The sequence below is a fragment of the Pseudovirgaria hyperparasitica genome, assembly GCF_010093815.1.
Source record: "Pseudovirgaria hyperparasitica strain CBS 121739 unplaced genomic scaffold EJ05scaffold_7, whole genome shotgun sequence".
Taxonomy (NCBI): domain Eukaryota; kingdom Fungi; phylum Ascomycota; class Dothideomycetes; order Acrospermales; family Acrospermaceae; genus Pseudovirgaria; species Pseudovirgaria hyperparasitica.
The window spans coordinates 488282-509006 of NW_022985555.1; the positions used below are offsets into that span (position 1 = coordinate 488282).

The 20725-nt window shown below is 45.4% G+C and overlaps 5 protein-coding genes across 5 annotated transcripts; 4 read left to right on the forward strand and 1 right to left on the reverse strand.

Annotated features, from left to right (window-relative positions):
* The first annotated feature begins 5639 nt into the window (after window positions 1-5639).
* Window positions 5640-6954, forward strand: EJ05DRAFT_510383 (uncharacterized protein). Its single transcript, XM_033748169.1, has 3 exons — window positions 5640-6420; window positions 6466-6558; window positions 6618-6954. Exons 1-3 carry the CDS (start codon window positions 5697-5699, stop codon window positions 6812-6814), a joined length of 1014 nt encoding a protein of 337 aa, XP_033600910.1. The 5' UTR covers window positions 5640-5696; the 3' UTR covers window positions 6815-6954.
* Window positions 6955-8063: 1109 nt separating this feature from the next.
* EJ05DRAFT_485587 (uncharacterized protein) lies at window positions 8064-11025 on the reverse strand (the record flags this gene model as incomplete). The annotated part of the gene is made up of 2 exons (XM_033745463.1): window positions 8064-10947; window positions 11012-11025. The coding sequence occupies 2 exons, from the start codon at window positions 11023-11025 to the stop codon at window positions 8064-8066; spliced, it is 2898 nt and encodes a 965-aa protein (XP_033600911.1).
* A 237-nt stretch (window positions 11026-11262) lies between these two features.
* EJ05DRAFT_351944 (uncharacterized protein) lies at window positions 11263-15190 on the forward strand. Its single transcript, XM_033741009.1, has one exon. It carries the CDS (start codon window positions 11366-11368, stop codon window positions 14972-14974), a length of 3609 nt encoding a protein of 1202 aa, XP_033600912.1. The 5' UTR covers window positions 11263-11365; the 3' UTR covers window positions 14975-15190.
* A 604-nt stretch (window positions 15191-15794) lies between these two features.
* EJ05DRAFT_352012 (uncharacterized protein) lies at window positions 15795-17756 on the forward strand. The gene has a single exon (XM_033741010.1). It carries the CDS (start codon window positions 16003-16005, stop codon window positions 17455-17457), a length of 1455 nt encoding a protein of 484 aa, XP_033600913.1. The 5' UTR covers window positions 15795-16002; the 3' UTR covers window positions 17458-17756.
* A 492-nt stretch (window positions 17757-18248) lies between these two features.
* Window positions 18249-20657, forward strand: EJ05DRAFT_475769 (MFS general substrate transporter). Its single transcript, XM_033743886.1, has 2 exons — window positions 18249-19019; window positions 19073-20657. The coding sequence occupies exons 1-2, from the start codon at window positions 18718-18720 to the stop codon at window positions 20526-20528; spliced, it is 1758 nt and encodes a 585-aa protein (XP_033600914.1). The 5' UTR covers window positions 18249-18717; the 3' UTR covers window positions 20529-20657.
* Window positions 20658-20725: the final 68 nt, after the last annotated feature.

Here is a 20725-nt window from a genome sequence, read left to right on the forward strand (position 1 = left end):
CGTGATCCGATAATAATTTAATCTAATATATAGAGCCTTCTAAATAATATTACTATTACTTAAAACTCTTAACGATTATAAGTAGTTCCTAGTCGTACGTGTTATAACGCGTCTCTATATCCGCTATTTTATAGAAAAAGAAAGCGACCGGGTATTATTACACCTTATCTTTCGTATCTTTATATGGTTAACTAATAATTCTAGTAATTATAAATTCTAACGCGTTAGTTTCGACCTAAATATACTTCTTAGGATTAAAATACCTAAGAATTAGCGTAGTTATAAAGTAATTCTTTAACGATTGGAACGTATCTTACGCTTCCGGCGTTAACTATATCTCGACCGACTTAGCTTTACGCTATGCTCGCCTACCTATAGAGATTTTACCGCTATTCTCTATAAGTTTATTAAGCGGCGCCGTAATTCGTAAGAAGCCTATAATAAATTTATAATAATAGTTTATAAAACCTATAAATATTCTAATTTAACGTATAGTAGTAGATTCTAGCCATTCTATGATAGTCTTTACACGCTCCAGCTCCATTTTTAGGCCGCTATATATTATAATAAAGCCGAGAAACCCAACTTCTTATTAGTGAAACTCGTATTTAGATAATTTTATGTAGAGTTTATACTACCTTAGACGATTTAGTACTAATTTTATATATTCTTTATAATTCTATATGCTATCGGAGTAAATTAGTATATTATTAAGATAAACTACGTAAATTACGTTAAGTAATCCTACGAGTGTAGTATTAATATATCCTTAAAACGCTCCTAGCGTATTTATTAGCCTAAATGGTATAATAGTATACTTAAAATAACCATATCTAGTCTAAAATGCGGTTTTCTACTTATCTCCGCGATAAATTCGAAGCCGGTAATATATATCTTATAAATCTAGCTTCGTAAAGTACTTTACCTTCATTAATTAGTCTAAAGATTTACTAACTAGCGGTAATAGGTAACGATTCTTCTTAGTTACCGTATTTAGTATCTAATAGTCGACGTATAGATATAAACTTCCGTCTTTCTTCTTTATAAAGAGAATAGATACGCTAGCCGATAACGTACTACGACGTATCTAGCCTCTTTCGAGGTATTCTTTAATATATTTATAAAGAACTTCGAGTTCTAGTCTCGAAAGTAGGTAAAGTAGACTATAAGAGATGTCTACTCTCTCTTTAAGCTCGATCTTTAGCTTATATAGCCCGTGATTAGGGAGAAGTAACGTATCTCCTACCGAAAACACATCCGTATACTATGAATATATGTTAGATAGCGTGTCTTCGCCCCGATTATTACTATTATCCTCGTCTTTATTAATAATTAATAAGGATATAAGATAGATTAGTAATGATCGGGTCCACACGGCGAGGTTCTATGCCTCCTTACTAATAGTTACGACTTACTAGTATAATTTACTACGGTATTATTGGAACGTTAATATCTCCTTCTAAAAATTAAGGATAGGGTTTAGACGTCTAAGCTAAGGCATCCCTAGAATCATATTCTATTAGCTAATATTAGCCACGATAAATTTATTAGATATCTACTATTTTATTATCTTCGAGTCATGAACTTCGTAATTCGTTATAGCTTTATCTAAAGTTCTAACTTTATATCTATTAACTACGATAGTTCGGCTAACTTTACCGAGATTATACGATAATCTATACTCCTTTACAAGAATTAATAAAATATAGTTATCTTCTATACTAGTATCTACGAGGGCCTATATAGTTTTATTACTATTTACTATAGGTAATAATACTTTTAGTAATATTAGGTCTTTACTCGCCGGAAGGCGCTACGGCTCCTCCTAAGTATATATAATTTAGCTAAGAACGCGGTTAGGTCTCGTGTACTAGCCTATTCTTTTTTCGGATTCTTATAGTTAGGTGAAATATATTCTATTTCTCTATACTTATAGTAACGAAGTGCGCTATAATTCTACTATTTTACGATAGGCGTTATATTTAAGCCTATACCTTATCCTTTTCCGTATTAAGAAGTACCGCCTTAATTATTTTAGTATCCTCTTAACGCGTTTCTACCCCGATTTACGCTCTTCTAGTACTAATCGCGGTAAGGTTACTCTTAATTAAACGTATTTAATTAACCTCGTTTCTAACCCGTATAGGGTTCGTCGGTTTTACCTAGAGAGCCACGTTCCTTAAGGATGTGGTAGTATTTATTAGCTTTCTTCTCTAATTTGTATAGATAGTTAAAACTTAATAATACTATTTCTAGTCTTTCGCGGATTAACGGAAGTAGTACTTCGCGAAACTAGAATATATAAATATTTTCCTATAGCGTAGGGATATTATTCTATAGGTTTTAGAGGTATTATAGTAGTTAAGTAGATGTCTAGTTCGGTCGTTATACCACGCTTCTTAACTTAGATAGTATCTTTCTTTCACGTTCTCTATCCGTTCCGAGGGTATTTAGTATAAATATAGCTAAATATTCCTAGGTTATCATAGATAGTAGCTATACTTCCTTCTATCTATCCTATTAATCACGGGATTATAAGTCTAGGTATCGTTCTCCGAACGAAATACGTTATACTTTAGTAGAAAAGAGTAGAGGGTTATCGAGGAAGTACTTTTCGTAGTCTCTCTTCTAGTCTTTCTACTCCTTTTAGTTCTTCCCTATAAATATAGTCGGGTCTTTAGATTTTAGTATACCTAGGGAAGGAGTAGAGTAAATCGGTAACGAAGCGGCCGGGTATACGGTAGATTATTATAACTCTAATAGTAGGTGAACTAATTCCGCCTAAATTAGTATAGGAAGTCGTCTACCTACTATTATTCAGCGTAGTTCTTTAAGAGACTCCTTAAGTTCTTATCTCTTTACAAGGAGTTTCGCGCGTTCTATCTATTCTTTAAGGGTTTAAATCTCTCGAGCCTAATTCGCGACGTATTTCTAAAGTTTAGCGATAGTTTATTATAATACCTCGCGTAGCTCCGCCACGACTCGTTATCTAGCTTTATATTATTAGAAGTTACTTAGCGTATCTACTATTTCTTCGTCTAAAAGCTCCGTGATTTAGTCTAATATTTCTACTTCTCGGTTAGAAACGGCTAGGATTAATACTAATTATAGAGGATCCCTATTATTTAATATAGTATTACTTATCCCTATAGTAGATCGTGTCGACCTTCTTGGTTCTAGTTAGACTATCTTAACTATAGTACTATATAGGGAGTAATTTAAATATAAGAATAGGGTTATTAGATAGTAGTATAGTTAGATAGAATAATAGAGTATATTCTATTATAGAACGAATTACTACCGAACCCTTTCGGTAGGAATCCGAGAGTATATATATAAAGGGACGCCGATCTATCTAGCACGTGACTATTTACCGCCCTTCACGTCACCTTCTAACCCTGTTAGCTAAGATATATATAGGTCGGGTCCTACCTAAGGCTAAGTCCTAATAGATAAGGTTAGTTACTTTATCCTTAACGGAGTAAGTAATAATACTAGGGCCGTAGAACTCCTCTCTTAAGCTCTTCCTAGAGTAAGTAAGTTCTTATAGCTTTACTACTTCCTATACACTCTTAATCTTATTGCCTAGTCTCTACTTTTTAGTAAAGATAAGGACACCTTTAATAACCTATCTAAGGACCTTATTACGGAGCTTACCTTCCTATAAGAGTGGCGGAAAATAGGACTAATTATGGTACTATAGTTAATTATTACGTTTATCTATCGCTTAGCTAAGAGACGATAGAAATTTATTACTATATAGAAGCGATAGTATAATAAGAACGCGATTACTTTAGGTACGAACTTTACTCCTACTAAGCTTATTAAGCTAGTTAAGATATACTAGAATAGCTACTACGACTTTATAGAGCGTGGCCTTAAGCTCCGAGCCGCGATTAATAAGTATATAGAGAAATTCCTCTTCTAGTAGACGTATTGGAGTAGCACCCGGATAGTAGTTAATATAGATATCTTTATAGATAATAGAGACGGAGATTCCGATAATAAAGACGTTAATTTAATAAATAAGACTCTATTATTTATTACGGAAAGTGGACTTAACGGCTACGACTAGAGTATTATCCGGATATATACTAATACCTTATTACTAATTAAAGAGGTATTACTATAAAGCGAGGGACGAGGCTATAAAACTAATTTTAGAGTAATCTAGTAAGTACTTCCTTTAATATGTTACCTAGAGAACTACTTTAATAACCTTAAGGTTTCTAAATCCACGCCTTATATACTAGCTAATAAGGTTTAACTAAATCCACCACTTAAGGACTACTTATAGATAGTAATTAATAACGCGAAGGTAAAGCTAGCGAAGTATTATAACTTAGTAAAGCTAAACCCGCTATATTATAGTAGAACTTATCTCTATCCTTTATAGAAGAACTTCTTTAAATAGGATAAGGAGAAGTTTACTAGATTATATCTATAGAAGACTATTAACTAGCTAGAACTCGACTTCCTAGCCCTTTAGTAGACGTATAAATCTCCGAGACCCTCCTCACCGTTATATATACCTCTATCTTATATATAATCTCTAAAAATACCTCTCTTGAGCTCTCTAATAGGCGAATACCTAAATAAAATAAAGTTAATTAGCTAAAGAAGATAAGAGAAGGATAAACTTAGCCGCTATTGTCGACTCGATAGTAAGTTTAACTATAATAACCCTATTAAGTAGTGGTTAGATCGGAAATTATAGTTTCTACGGCTTTATAAGATAGTAATTAATATTCTATCTATACTAGCCTTAACCTATAACGACGAGTGAACGTTTAGCGAGGCTAGAGATATAATTATACTAAGAAGAAGTAAGATAAGCCCGATTCTAATTAGATAACTATAGGATCTTAAGAGTTAGTAGAGATATAACCTTATTACGGACTAGGAGATTATATAAGGCTAACGTAAAAGTATACTCGTAAGTTTCTCTACGGATTTAAACGATTTAGCTAATATAGAGATAGACTATATAGATATATAGACGTGGACGTGGTAAAATTTAATATATTAACTTAAATAGGCGAAAATCGAGTATATATATAACCTTATTATGGACGGCGTACTTACGTAAGGCTAACGTAAAAGTATACTCGTGAGTTTCTCTACGGATTCGAACGATTTAGCTAATATAGAGATAGGCTATATAGATATACGGACGTGGACATGGTAAAATTTAATATATTAACTTAAATAGGCGAAAATCGAGCAAATTATACCTATTTTTAAGACTTTTAGCTACTTCTACGGATATACTTTAGTCTAGTCTAGTTTAACTTTAATTCTACTACTAGGATTAATAGTTTAATCTAATTCTACGACGGCTAGGATTGAAGTACTTTAGTCTAGTTTAACTAGAGGCCCAAAGTTGAACTGAACTAATTGATAGGAAGTCTGTGCGCAACTAAGAAGCTAATCTATTAATCGTGTAGGGATGAATGGGACTCGAAGATCCATACCCTTTTAAGTAGTTCTAAAAAAGCGAAAGGTCTATTTTTAAACTACGGTTCACAAGGTTAAAACACGCTTAGACCAAGGATGTCTACTGCTAGATTTTACTGGTTTAGAGAGTTTGAAAATCCCTTACTCGTGCTTCTAACTATTTAATTTATCCCTAATATATAGAACTATTAACACTTTCTCCGAGTGCTGTTTCTCTATAGCTATTATTCTACTGTAACATGGTTTCTCTAGTACTATTCACTCTCTTTACTTGCCTCCTTCGCCTTCCTCTAATTACAGCGCTAAAATATCATATCGACTCCTCATGTACCCATAGGACAGGTGTCAGACCGTCTGTAAACGAAGCAATATACGCAGCACAGCGAACCTGGTCTCGTATGGAAGGCTACACTGAGGATGATGACATCAAACATATTCTATGGCGTCTTTTCGGAATTGAAACTCCAGACCATCCTCTTTTTCTGCATATATTAAGCGTAATGCGCCGCATGGGAGAGGCAACAGAAATTGTAAATGAGCCATCTCAAGAAGATCTAGTGACGCGCATCTTCTGTGATGATGACAACCGCTGGAAAAAATCGTCCGTTACAACAAAAAAATACTACTTTTGGCAAACGACCTCAGACATATGGATAGATATGACACCACAATTCAGATCCGTAAGAGGGGGTATTACGAATTACCTGTTCAGCCGTAGTACACCGCCGGACTGCACTAATAAGGACAAAAGAGCTGTTGTCACCCTATATAATAGTACGGATGAGATGTACAACAGCATGACCATCTGCGAGCCGTACAGTAGAATGTCTGGTTTGACGTTAGAAAGGCTCGCAGAGGATTACCCTGATGAAATACCACTTAGGGACAATCGCGCCCCGAGTCCAAAGACAGTCTTTAGCATGATAATACTCTACCATTTACTGAACACGGCGGAGTTCAAAAGTAAGTCTGACATTTCTAAAGCAGAATCACATCTAATAGTAATAGATTTAATACAGCCTCTGCCAAGTGTCTATCTTGATTGGGAGCCATGTGTGATTATGCCAGAGCGGATGGCGGCAAGAAATGTACAGAACTATGGTAAGTGTTAGAAAATTATCCCTGTATTTTTTTGAACTGATGATTGACGTGTTACATAGCGTACCTTGCCATGCTTGCATTGTTAGGGGACTATGGGCTAACGCTTCATTATCGTCCAGATGAAGATGAAGATGAGAGTGAGTTCGATAGTCCAGAAGAGTATGACGACTATCAAGATCGAGGAACGCCCACGTTCGGATATTTAGTTAGAACCCCATATTATGAACCGGGGGCCCCTTGGCCACCAAGGGACTGATAGCATCAAGAGAAATCCTTTATACCGGAGCGCCAGGCAGTAACACAGAAAAGAAGCACTCCACAAACTATTTAGATTATTTTCCTTATCAGTATAATGTATGTTCTTATCGTACACTTATAAGAAATAGTATACCCGACCATTACTACTTAGAATTAGAGTTGTACATGAGTATGATATTCTTCTAGGTTAATGGTATTGATTCTTGAGGTAGCTGTATGAGACCTGTGCATATTCAGAGCTGCTCTCTTCTTATAGATGATATAGTAGAGTGACTTAGGGTTCCTAATTCTTAGTCGATACAATATAATATAACAATGTCCCATAGTCATATTATAACACAGTTGAGGCTAGCAGCCAGCCAATTGTGCAACGATGGATTGCGTGTAAATGGAAGGGAATATCATTGTTATGACGGTTCTGGTGCACGGATGCGGAGCGTTGTTGCTCCCTGGGACCTTGTTGCGGACATATATGATAATATATAGCTTCAGATACAAACAAAAGGTAGGCTGTATGTATCGTGTCGTCGTATATGCCCTTGGTCCGAACTACAAATACTTCTCACAGATCCCTGATATACCCCGTCTGATAACTTCCATACTAATCCCCTTCCAGCCATAAATCCACTCCCCTCCCTCCTTGAATACCATCTCTCCCTCACCAAAGCCAGTCAGCCCTGCACAATGACGTTACAAACATACAGCCGGCCTCTTCCCACACTCACAGATATCACATACAGCGTGGCATACCGTTGCCGCCTCTCCATCGGGTCCAAATATCCACATGACCGAATCACGATATCGTATTGGAAGCATAGCGTGCACGCATGGGTGCAAACCTACAGTGCAGCATAAGTGCATGGTGAGCTGGGGTGGCTGCCTAGAACAAGAACAGAGATCTCTCGGTTGACTGCTGTTAAGTGGGTTCAGCAGCGAACGTGGGATGGCTTGGAGAGGTGATACAGACGAGTGCCGGAGGGTGGTGGATGATGGACGTGCATGCTCGTCCGTGGTAGAGGGCGAGTATGAGGACAAGTGTTCGTGAGGGTTTATATTGATGCTGAACCAAAATTTGCGGTATGTGTATGTGAGACGCGGGTATATATGTAGAGATACACAGGTAAAATCAACACATCTATCCTCTTGCTGGCGCCAGGTGAGCAGATGCTCTGCCTGACCAGACCAAACCATGGAATCCAAAGATGGGGATATGTAGATTCTGAAGCTCGGCACCAGTCTGTGGCTATCTATAACGTCAGATCGATGACTGAGACGCCTCTACCTGCAACACCGTGTCTCCTCGCTATTCGCTTGCTCCGCTTTGTGCCTCTCACTAGTGGCGATGCTGTCGCTGACACCGGCTGTCTGATGTACGTAGGTTGAGGCTGAGATTGTGATGGGGCGCATTCAGCGGCACTCCGACGGGTGTTCACAGCTGATCGGGTTCTTGTGCTTGTACTTCCAGCTTTCGTCTTTGATGCTGGTCCAGATGGTCTTGATGCTACTGAAGTCGACGTAGAATGTGACGGCGAAGCTGTTAGATCAACCATTCTCACGTTCTGAAGCAACTTGCTTCGCTCCATCCAACGGAGTGCCTCAGGGCTCGTTCCGTCTGTCCATGCAAAGTGTCCAGGGAGATCTTCGCGAGGACGGATGAATTGTTTGAGGACCTTGGGTGATGCGCCGAACGGATCCTCGAACTTGTCTGGAATGCGTTGTTGGTCCGACGGAGACCGCGCAGGAGTGGTTATTGGGGGAGTCAACGGTGATTCCTGTGGCTTTGTGTTCTTGTCCTGCTCAATCAAGTCAGGTGACTGCCATCCTTGGTGTCGGTTCAGGATAGATGTCTCCTTGATCGAGTCAAGATAGGGAGAAGTCGTCCTTATGTCCAGTATGGGACTGGCAGGAGGTGAAGAGTAGAATGTGACAGGGTCTCGTGGGGTCGCGGGCGAGAGCATCGGCACAACTGAATTGGAGAACGAGGGAATTACCCGCGACGGTGGTTGTACTGGTGAAGAGCTCGCCAAATCTACGATGCGTAGTGTACGCCCCGATGGCTCGTGTGCTGAGGTCGAAATTCGCTGGAACGAACTCGTTGTCGCGCACAAGTCGAGACCTTCGATAGACCGTCTCTGCCTAATAACCTCTTCTGCTGAACTTGGCTTCGAGCGTTTACTTCTGAATTTGCCCGGAGACGGTAGCTGAGGATCCGGCGAGTATGAACGACGCTCCCCACGTGATATCGACGCCCGCAAAGCTCGCGGACTAGACTCAAGGTGTGTTGGCAGTGTTTGAGTTCTTTGAAACCCTGAACGTTTTTTGCGCGGCTGGACAGCGAATTCATCACTCGTCTCAAGTTTGCTCTCGATTGAGGGTGCTAAAGTATCGATGCATCGAGCGTCTGATCGAGGTGAAAAGTACCGATCGATAGTACTTTGCCGAGACTTTCTCGGTGTTGTGGGTGGACTAGATAAGAGACTAATGACAGACAACTGAGGAGCTGTGGATAGTGGCAGGGTTTCCTTAAGATCAGGGTGGTCCATGGTGGCAATAATTGCTTTCCCGGCTTTGCTTGCTGGTGGAGGTCGGCTCCCAGGCTTTGTCTGCTTTGCAAATTTGTATAGCTCACCACCACGCATGCCCCCTGTGGCTGAAGAACTTTTTTTGGCTCTAGGCTGAGTTTTCCTGGTATCCTTAGCTGTCTGTCGCATGCGCTGTTGTTCTGTGGCTGTACGCTTTGAACCTTCCCAGTCTTCTATCTTCAACGGCACCCCGATTCGTACGAAGGTATCAGGAATCCATGCCTTGTTGATCATCGTGGGATCATACTTTGTGGGACCCCTTGTTTTTGGCGCTGCTGTGGGTTCTGGTGCGTCGTCTGCGTTGAGGAACAATGGTGCTTCTTCCTCGATATCGCTGTCACCCACAACTATGGTATCGTCTGCCTCCTCTGAGTGTAAATCTATCCTGACAATTTCAAGAGGGACGAAGCCAACACGAATCTCCGAGGTCAAGTCAGTAGTAGTATGCTTTCGTTCATTGTGCAAGGACGTGATTAGTCGTGATTCTTCTTTTTCAATTTCGTCCATGTTTTCTGAGATGTTATCGCATCTTGCAGCGCGGATGCGCAATTCCCGCACAAGCATCGCCGGTGCTAAGCTGCGAATGAAATGCTTTGCGCCTTCAAGTTTCACCCAAGCAAAGGCATCACCAGTAAACTCGCGCAATGACGGGAAGTCAACATCATGATCCCATCGAAGAGTCAATTTAAGCCTCTCTAGAGCCTGCGCACTAGATATGACAGGGTTTGTGTAATATCCCATGATATCTGCACGAGGGAATTCATCTGGCACAGTCAGCGTTTTGTGCTTCCTCTTGAATATTTTGCTATTGTTCATATGGAGCTCGTCGTTGAGTCGTTTGCGCCATGCATTTAATCCGACTTTGTCTGATGGTTTGAGTCGGCACAAATCCTGTCCAAATCCAGCTCGGGCAGCTTCACATGCTGTTTTGGGGCCGCAGCCAGGAATACCCTCTGGAATGTAGTCTCCTCCGCTCATTAAAGCTACAAGTATCATGCCTTCTCTGTCAAGGCCCGAAGGACCACTCTTGATCTTCTTTGCATCGTACAAGTTGATATGGGTCGGCACCTTGCTCGACTTCTGTTCCGGTGACCAGCTTCGTAGGGTAATACCGCTTCCAAACATGAGCGCGTCGACGTCTTCCGTGAGCACAGAGTCTACGATGCCTTCTCTTTGTAGCAATGCGCATTCTGCTTCTGCTTCACCTGGCGCCATGTGTATCGGAAAGCCGAACATCTTCAGAAGCTGCTTCGCCAGAAACTCGGGGATGGAGGCGACGTTAGGCCCAGTACGCTTATTGCGCTTGAATGGAGGTTTATTTGGACCATCGAATACGAATATAGGATGGATTCCATGAGACGTCAAGCGCAGTAGGCGGTAGTAGAACGTTCGAAGGGCTGGGTTGGTGCCGCCTTTGCTGGCCTGGATCTGGAACAGCCATATCGACACATCTATAGCGATGCGTAGTGGGCGTCCCTCTTTCTCATAAGTCTGTACAGCATACTTGAGGAACGATATGCGCTCTCCCTTGCCTATTTCTTGATAGATGCTTGGCCCATGTTAGCAAGACTGGGGAATGGGATGCAAACAAGCTGAACAAGGGCTTAACTTACCCATGAATACCCATTGCTTCGCGGAAGTCCTCCCAACAAGCCAATACCACTCACATAGTAAAGAGAGACCAGCAGCAATGGATGATGTCGTTTTCAAGGGCTGCTCCGCACCACCAATACCTTACTCGTGGTCATCTTGTCGCAGACCCGTAGGCCCGCAATTACCTTGGTAGGGTCGTCAGTGCTGCAGCCCCACTTGAAGCGTAAATAAAACTAAACCTGTTAGGGCAGTAGCAACAACAAAGCTTCCCACCTTGCGCCCGCCATCATTCTGACCTTCACCTACGCGTCGTGTACGGACTTGCGCTTTTCAACATACACCACAAAACTCTGGTGGAACGGCGACCTTTCAATATGGCGCCTCAGACCCTGCTGCAAGAACGCGATATCTATCCTGACTCTTCGCCAGATCCACTGGCATCTTCGCTTGGTAGACGACCTACACCTCGCAAACCACTGCAGCGCACCTCATCAAATCATGCAAAAGCAAGATTGAGTAGCCCAGTGAAAACAGTCCACTCTACAGACCACTCAGCGACCTTTGAAGTATCACCTTCGAAATCTACAAGCCCGTGGAAGATCAAGGTCACCGTCGAACAAAATGGCGACGGCATTGTCGACCAGGAGAACATCGATCTGGAGTCGCCCACGCGCCGGGTCAAGCAACGAACTACAACAAAGACTACCACAGTACCTTTGAAAGGCGCAGACGAGACATCGCCAGTTAAAAGAAGAGGGCGACCGCGCAAGTCAGACACCGGAGCTGCATCTAAACCTAGAAGAGATGTGACACCTGCGGGAAAGAGCTCGAAAGGCAGGAAATCTGCTGAGACTGCTGAGTCAAGTATACTGGATGTGAGCGGCTTGGACAGTGAACCCGCGCCTACAAAACGACCACGAGGACGACCACGAAAGAACATTGCGACGCCTAATCAGCCTCAAGGCCGGAACATGAAGGAAGGACAATCTTCTCACGAAAACCAGTTGCAAAACCTAGACGGTAACGCTACTAAGATTGCTCCTGTAGACCCCTCTTCAAGCCCATCAAGCTTGCCCGGTAGGTGTGACACACCAGCAGAGGATGTCTCGCCGGTCAAACCCTCCGAACCCAAGGGTGTACCCGGTAAGGGTCGGGATGGCAATGAGAGTAGTCGAAAAACTACTCACCAAGTGGAAACATCCACATATACACACTTGCAGCGAGCTTCATCCACTGGCGTGAAAAAAATCGATTTTGCCAATGTCACCCCTTTACATCTCAAATATAGTCGCCAGATTGGAGACAACACCACACCCGAAATCAACCCAATTCACTTTCGCGTACCTACACCGAGAAAGCCCATCGGATATGATGAAAGTGCCGAAAGCCCCATGCCACAGTCATCACCTATGCACAGCTTTCCCGTAAATCCCGACGCGTCCATAATTGCACCCAAGATCACGCGATTCGACAAGCGAAACTATCCTGCTTTAAGTACGGCTCCAGAAGTCGTGAGAAGAGACAATCAGGAGCATGGAATTGACGATGGTATCGATAGCACGACCATCATGGAGAGCGAAGGTTTCAGTATGATATCTGTTGATTCGCTTCCTAGTCGGCAATTGTCAAGTAGCCCATCAGCAGCAACCTCAAACTTGCCTAGTATCGCATCCGTGTCAAGCAACCCCAAATTGAAGGCTGCTCCAAGTCCTCGGGTATTAAGCTACTTGAAGGTGAAACACTCGCACATGCCCTCCTCACCTCCTGGAGCACCTCTGTCATACCGAACACCGTCGCTTGAAGCCGTATCACCCTCTGGACCACCTCCGATTGAACCTGCACTGCTATTTCCCCGCACAGCGTCAACTCCTAGGCTTTCAGGCGTAGTCAAAACCGCAATCGCTCTACAAGGCGTCGTCGATGTCAATGAAAACAAGGTCACCGGAGATAAGTCGCCGCTGGCTACCAAGGCGCGACTGGACAGCTTGTTCAGTGGGTTCGGGGAAGGTACTAGGAGAGAACTTCAGGCTGGACTCAGACTTGGGGAAGAACTTGCAAGGCGCTCACAAGAACGAAACATGAGTCGTAGTGTATCCCCGGAGATGGGAGCATGTGGTAGTGGCGACGACGTGTTTAAGATACATCGAAATGCGGCTGGAGAGCCAAATTCCCAACGCCTACCGACACCAGAGGAACAGTGCCAGTCGCATAGTAGAGCAGTAAAACCTCCATTTTCACTTCCTGTCCCGCGACGACAAGTTCAAGATGTTACAATCAGATATCCTAGCCTAAATGGAAACCAGCTGTCTCTCCAGATTGCTACGCCGGAGATCGGGAGCGAGATGGACTGGCAGCCTACCACACCACTTTCTTCTGCAGGAACAGACACTGAGTCTCCGTATCAAAACAAGGACGACAACCGAGAAGCTAATGATACCCAAGTATCTCAACACGTGGACGACAGGGCACAGGATATAAGTGATATCTGGGAGGAGGAAGCTAGCCGATCCTCTGACATAGAGATCCTTGACAAAACTCAGCCGTCGCTGGTACCTCAAGTCGCAGATCTTTTCGTCGATGATGAGAGTCTGGCTAAGCCGAAGCGTAGCAAGCTACCAAAGACCTGGAGAAGGAAGAGTAATAGCGATTTCAACTATAGTGATGAAGCCGAGCCGTCCACGCAAACCATTCCCACGGATACCAGACTGCCTGCAGAAGTCAATGCGGTTTCTGTTACTGTATCTGAGGAATCTACAGCAACTTTACCTGATAGAATGGATAATGTCTCTTATCCTGACATCGAAGATGACGACACGGGCTTGTTCTGGCAACACGACTACACTGTGCACAACATACCAAGGCGTAACAGAAGAAAAAGAGGAGACTCGGAGAAATTGGATCTAACGGAGCTTCTTGGACTCAATAAGAATACCTTGAACAGTAGTCCTATCCGAGAGCCCCAGCGGCTAACACCATTCAGGAGTCCGGCGCCGATTTTAAAGATCACAAGGGACTCTTCACCTGCTCGACCCAGAGATAGTGCCAGCAGCCCTTCGAAACATGTCTCGTTTGCCGATGCCACATTCGATGACAGCATTGACGACTCTGACCCTATTGTTGACCAGTACGTGTCGGAAGCGTCTGATGCGCAGCAGTTGCAGGATGAACTGGAAGCCCGATCGAACAGTCAGCCCTTTTACCGAGACATGCAGTCCTCCCAGCCGCTTGAAGATGCTGTGTCGCAATGTAGCTCACCGGCCTTCCGAACGAGGATGAGCTGTTCTGTCTTGACCGTCGATCCAAATTGTGTCGTCAATCCATTGTTTGAGAAATCTTCGGTCGCGGCGCCCGTCGTACCAAGTCCAGTCGAACGCCAGTATACTAGTGCATCAAGTGAGGTTGTCGCGGAGGATATCGAAATCAAAACCACTGGTCCAGGCCTGTTCTCCCGCTTCACTGGTGGGATCTGGTCTGCAATTACAAGAACGCCGCCACCGCCACAGCATCCTGTTCTTCGCCCATATCCACCAATCCCCTCAGAATATCCTTGGACCCGTACCCACTTCATCAGTCTTGACAATCTGTATCAGGCGCAGAAGCGGGACCCTTCGGTGTTCAGCCCAAAATCACACCCAACGAACGCTGCTCTACTCTCTACGTTCTCGAATCGTTCAAAGTACGTTGGTGCAATCATCAGCAATTGGGGCTATAGTCTAGAGTTCACAGAAGACCATCTGGTTATGGCCAAGGTGCTAATGCAAACGATGACGGTCAAGGATGTGGCAGAATATGAGCAAGTCACCGGCAAGAAGGCTAAGATCGGCAATTGTAATGTTGGCGGTCCTGAGAGTGGCCGCATTTCGGAAGAAGACGTTATGATCAAGATCTTTGCGATCATTGCGGGTGAGATGATTCGAGATGATGAGGATCAGGGCAAGAAGATCGATCGGACGGGCACACTCACAATTGAATGGAATGTTTAAGCTGCACTGGCTGTAGTTTGGGCCCTAATCTTGTTGATACTTGCGTATTTGTACATGTCAGCCATTGGGTTCATTTCAAGTCTTGGCGTTAGAGACATGAGGCGGGTACGACGATATGACGGGTACATGATGCATGGAGTTGGTGTCCTGTTTATTCATTCTGAAACCGACCATAAGCGAATGATCATAATATGCATGTAGATCTGTGTGTCTACGTGTGTTTACGGATAGAGTGGAATCCATGCTCCTGTGTAGCCAGCCTTGCTGCGTGACCCGTGTCAGAATCTTAGCAGCTTAGAGACCTCCTATCTTGTGGTCCTGCAATATTAGAGCATCAGATACCCCCCTGCAGGATATCTAACCTCATATCATGCGTCGTGGCGCCATACATCATATCGAAGGTCATATTGAAGCTCGGTCGTATGTCATGGTATGAAGAGCTTTAATGCTCGTACATCGGAACTTATGCTTTTGCCCTTAGTCCACAGGCGGCTTAGAGCTGCAGGACGTGGATTCATCTACACCGATCAGGGAAACACGGTGACATATCTAACGCTCGAACGCTCAAAGAACTACTCTATTCATAGCATTGAGCTGTTGAGTGCGGCTTAGTATTGATGGGCAACAGGAAGGTCAAATCACAGTTTCTTTTGCGGGAAAGCGTGGATTGATGCAGTGTAATGCACGAATACGAGGTCGCCATCATCATTTCAGTAACTCAGATTGATTTGCCCGTCACAAGGTGAAACACCCGATAGATAAGATCTCAGCTGAACCCCCATATGGCGCATCCAGATGCGCTCTCAGACTCCGCTGCATTGTTCCAACTCGCCTCGAGATACCAGTTCACCACTGTGATGGCGGATTTAAGCTCCATGATCGGGCAGTTCTCGCCAACATGTTCTAACCAGTAGCAAGTTACAGCCAATATTTCAGCCTCACAGGGTTTTCAGCTTACGCTCTACTTAAAGGCTTCCATAGCGCTATGTACGGCTCCTGCCAACAGCCAACACAACTGACTTGCGAGAATGTCAACTCCCAGCCAAATCCCCGATGGCGTCAGTCCTGGGGCGCGCAAGATTGATACTCGCCCGGCTTATATCGATCCTGTCCCACAGCATGTAGTAAACCGAGACTTCCAAAACGCCATAAATTATACAAGTCAAGCCGGACCATCTCGGAACACTCCATCTAGGCCACCAATAACATGTGGTTCATCGAGAGCTGGTGTCGAATCGGGTAGTTGGCCAATAGAGAATCAGCCATCAGTGCCTGTCGTTATTTTTCCACCTACGTACCCAACGAGTAGGAGAACACTAATACTTCGAGATACCTCTTCTACTTCTTCTCCTGTAGATCCAATTCCAAGCTCCTACAGTCCTCGGAATCAGGACCGGTCGGTGGCGACAATTCAGCCAGTAGGCAACCCCGGACGTTACGGCGATACTCTGCCACGGCGCCAAATCCAAAGGGTCACATCGATGCCTTTGATCACCACCTCGATGTCAGTAGGGAGCGCGGCTGGTTCTAGAAGGAGCTCCACTCGTCCGACTGGACAACCTATATATGACACGCCTCGAAAGCCCTGCGTTACTCGACCGCGACAAAAAGCGAAGCAGCGGATGATTGAGCCAGTTCCAGATCACAGTGACGGTGAAAGTAAGGCGGAAAGGTGCCAGTCAAGACGTCTTTCCTTCCAGACCGAAAGTGAGGGAGACGACAAGGAGGAGGTCGTGGATGTCGATGACGATAATTTTAGCGACGACGGCGCCGCCTCCACACCTCTTACAAGTCTAACTACCCGAAAAGCAGAGGCACGAAACCTATCATACTCAACAGACCATGAGGCGCCCGTTCCTCGCCAACGAGGACGACCACTTACCCGAGCATCATCCTGCCTAACACTGCGGTCAGGACCTAGTCCCCTCGACGCAGTGCTATCTCAACTACCCACCACATCCATAGACATGTGGTACTGGATCCTGGACCTCTGCAACCAAATAATCTACGAATTCGACAGCCACGACGTCACACAAAGCGACTACGCCATACCCAAAAGAACAAAAAAACGCGCCTTCAAAGCGTACGAGCGCGCCATCCTGAAGCGCGACACCGCACGCGCACAAGCAGAAGACTTAAAGAACGATGTTCAGACAGATATCAGGCGCAAGGTGAAGCCCGACGAGGAGGTCATTAGGGTGTATTGTTATGCGCTGCATAGTTGTCTTCGCGCTGCGGAGTCGGCGCATGATGATCTCACAGGGCTGGACGCCAAGGAGGCGAAGGCACAGGAGAGACGCGATAAGGAATGGCAGCGGGAAAATGAGCAGATAGTGTCTCGGTTCGAAAATGACGCTAGGTACGAGAAGAATAAGAAGGACAGACTGGATAGGCACTTGACGTCATGGGGCTTCGTGCTGGACAAGTATCCGACTTTTCAGATATTTTGGAGGGTGATTCGGAAGGGTATATTCGGGAAATAGGTCGCAGAGATTGAAGATCTGTTAAGGTATGAGACAGTTCAATGTGTATGCTGTGTTATTGTCCGGAAGTGTTCTCATATGCTAGTACGAACGAAGTCCGCTTCGGATTTGAAATGCATATGAACTAAGCGATGCTGTCAAGGCTCATGCTTATTATATGCCATTATACAATTGCGGGAATCCGGATCTCTGTTATTCAGTACCGAGATTATACGGATCTGGCCCCCAAATCATAACGTTATCCATAACACTTGCTATACCACCAAGCACGACAGGGAGATGACCACGTTTTCGTGTATCAACCTCCTGCTGACTGAGAGCGTCAGACTGGCAAGGCGCGCCAACTCTAATTTGACCCTTGTAGTGCTATTTATGCCATGCATGTTCGTATAATCCATAGCTTCAAGTGGCGTTCTCTCTTCCGTGCTAGACCCAACACATAGCAGTAGTAGCTCGCTCTCGCAATCGCTTTCTCCATCTCCTCCGCTACGGAAAACCAAGGGTGCAACAAAAAGTGCCTAAATCCGATCTTCGAGGAGGTTGCTGTCTTGCGGTGATAGGTTGATCGGTATATGTAAGCAGGAATCCTTCAACGGCATTAGCAATGAATAGGTATGACTGTTCCCACACGGCTGGCCCGGATGGCAAGGAACGTCCAACTTTCAGCCGCTTTTTGCTGTCCAGACGTTTCGCTTCCTGAGTGCTGGGAATGGTGCGTTTTCTTGGCGCTTTTTAGGGTGGCTGGCCTTATATGCCATACTTCGATTATGCAGTTTATGAAAACGGTTGTCTTGAGCAAGTCGTGTCCATGAGTCATAAAGCCGATGCATTCGGATTTCGTTATGAGCGACGAATCCTTGCACGTATGATGAGCGGTCTGAGATGAATGACGTCCTGCGAGCTGTGTTGTTAGTGGCTTGTTGCTTGCTTTGGGAGTGGTTGATGAAACGGTCCGGAGAGCCTTATCTCCATCTTACATTGAATTGACTACGGCTGACTTCAGAATAATTAGTCTAACATTCGGCCATCGGAGCAAATTATGAGTCCGCCATGCTTACGAGAGCGTTTTTCTAAGCTGGAGGCGCCAGTAGCGAGAGGATGATAATCCAAATAGGTATAAGGGGAACTGTTTCCACGAATTTGTGAAACTTGGAGATAGATTTTCCTCTTGATTCTTGCAATACCATATTGAGGGTCCTTGCGAAACTTAAGCAATCTCGATAGCCATTCACTTTTGGGCTCTCTGGTTATTGACGCATCATGGCGACTGAAGCCAACAGTCTTACAGAAGGCGCATCGTCCGGAAAAGGTGACAATCCTCCGGATGAGCATACAGCCATCACCACCCCTCCAAATGAGCAGACCAAACCAAACAGAGGCGGCCCTGTGAGGTGGTCACTCGTCGTCACCTCCCTGCTCATCTCTATCTTTCTTTTCGCCCTGGACAACACTGTAGTCGCGGACGTACAGCCCAGCATCATCGAAAGCCTCCATAATGTCGACAAACTCCCCTGGGTATCGGTTGCGTTCCCGTTAGGTGCGATAGCAATGACTCTGCCTGTGTATGTGACTTCGCGCTCCCTACCTGATCAAGACTGACAAACATCTGCAACAGAGCTCGCCTTGCCAGCCTCTACGATAACAAGTTGATCTTCATCAACGGCGTTCTACTCTTCGAGATCGGTTCTGCCGTCTGCGGCGCAGCTCCGAACATGACTGCCCTGATCATTGGCCGCGTCCTATGTGGCATGGGCGGTGTGGCCATCTACAGCGGTGCCATGAACCTGCTCTCCGTCCTCACATCCGAAGCCGAACGACCCATGTATCTGAATCTCACCGGTCTGACCTGGGGCGCGGGCACAGTCCTAGGTCCCATTGTGGGCGGTGCATTTGCCGAATCGTCTGCGACATGGCGCTGGGCCTTTTACATCAATCTCTGCGTCGGTGGGGCTTTTGCGCCTGTGTTCATCTTCATGATCCCGTCATTCACACCGAGGCCTGGCGAGGGCGTATTCGCCAAAATGAGGGAGATTGACTGGTTGGGCGCGACGCTCAACGCGGGTGCACTTGTGTCGTTTGTCATGGCCGTGTCTTTCGGCGGCGGCGTTTACGCGTGGTCCAGCGCCCAGATCATTGCGCTGTGGTGTGTGAGCGGTGTGCTCTGGATTCTGTTCGTCCTGCAGCAAGCCTTCGCCATCACCACCACGAAGGTAAACCGCATCTTCCCCGTCAAGCTGATCAAAGACTATGAGAACGTCATCTTCTTCATGGAGATCGCCGCTGCGACGACTGTGGTGTACATCCCGCTCTACTACATCCCGATCTTCTTCCAGTTCGTTCATAACGACTCACCTCTCGAAGCAGGCGTGCGTCTACTGCCTCTCGTTGCATTCCAGGTCTTCGGCGTCATTCTATGTGGCTCGCTGTCCAACGCTGTTGGCTACTACTTCCCCTGGTACATCGTCGGCGGCGCCCTAGGCGTCATCGGTGGCGGGCTTTTCTACAGCATCGGCATCGACACCTCTGCCGCAGCCGTCTACGGCTACTCGGTGATCTTAGGACTGGCGGCCATGTACGTGCAGTGTTCGTTCTCTGTCGTGCAGCTCAAGAGCACGCCGCGCGAGATACCGGATGCGGTCGCGCTGATCTCGCTGGGCCAGATCGCCGGTGTGACAGCAGCGCTTACGATCTCGTCGAGTGTGTTCCTAAATCAGGCGAGTGGGCGCATTGCCGAGGCGTTTCCACAGTTTGCGCGCTCGCAGGTCGTCGGGGCGATCACCGGGGCGCGCGGCGAGTTTATCCAGATGTTGACTGAGGCACAACGAAGGCGTGTGTTGGAGATTATTGTGGATGTTATCAGTCGATTGTATGGGATGGTGATTGCCGCGGGCGGATTTTCGATTGTGTTGGCGGTCTTTATGAGGCGCGAGAAGCTGTTCTTTGCGGCGCCGAAGCCGGCGGATGAGGAGAGTGGGCCGAAAGAGAAGGAGAATGTACACGCAGAGGTCAAATCGATTGTGCATGATGCGGAGCTCGCGAGGGACGACGAGAGCAAGAAGAGTCAGAATTGATGACGACGGGGCCTCTTGAGAGGTACCCCTTTTTACATACCGGTGGCTGTTTTGCTTAACGTAGACCATACCAAGAATTCGTAATATGGTGCTCTAATACCTGATAGCATTCTTATCCAAGCTTTGACACATACCCACTTCCTTCTTTTTCCTGTCGTTTGTTAGTCTACTACTTCCACAGGTGCTAAGTTGTGCAT

Excerpts from the sequence above, each read along its gene's own strand:
- EJ05DRAFT_510383 (XM_033748169.1), top strand. The coding sequence starts at position 5,697 with ATGGTTTCTCTAGTACTATTCACTCTCTTTACTTGCCTCCTTCGCCTT. Across the intron at positions 6,421-6,465 it reads GAACACGGCGGAGTTCAAAA|ATTTAATACAGCCTCTGCCA; the intron begins GTAAGTCTGACA and ends TAATAGTAATAG. Across the intron at positions 6,559-6,617 it reads AAGAAATGTACAGAACTATG|CGTACCTTGCCATGCTTGCA; the intron begins GTAAGTGTTAGA and ends CGTGTTACATAG.
- EJ05DRAFT_351944 (XM_033741009.1), top strand. The coding sequence starts at position 11,366 with ATGGCGCCTCAGACCCTGCTGCAAGAACGCGATATCTATCCTGACTCT.
- EJ05DRAFT_352012 (XM_033741010.1), top strand. The coding sequence starts at position 16,003 with ATGTCAACTCCCAGCCAAATCCCCGATGGCGTCAGTCCTGGGGCGCGC.
- EJ05DRAFT_475769 (XM_033743886.1), top strand. The coding sequence starts at position 18,718 with ATGGCGACTGAAGCCAACAGTCTTACAGAAGGCGCATCGTCCGGAAAA. Across the intron at positions 19,020-19,072 it reads ATAGCAATGACTCTGCCTGT|AGCTCGCCTTGCCAGCCTCT; the intron begins GTATGTGACTTC and ends CATCTGCAACAG.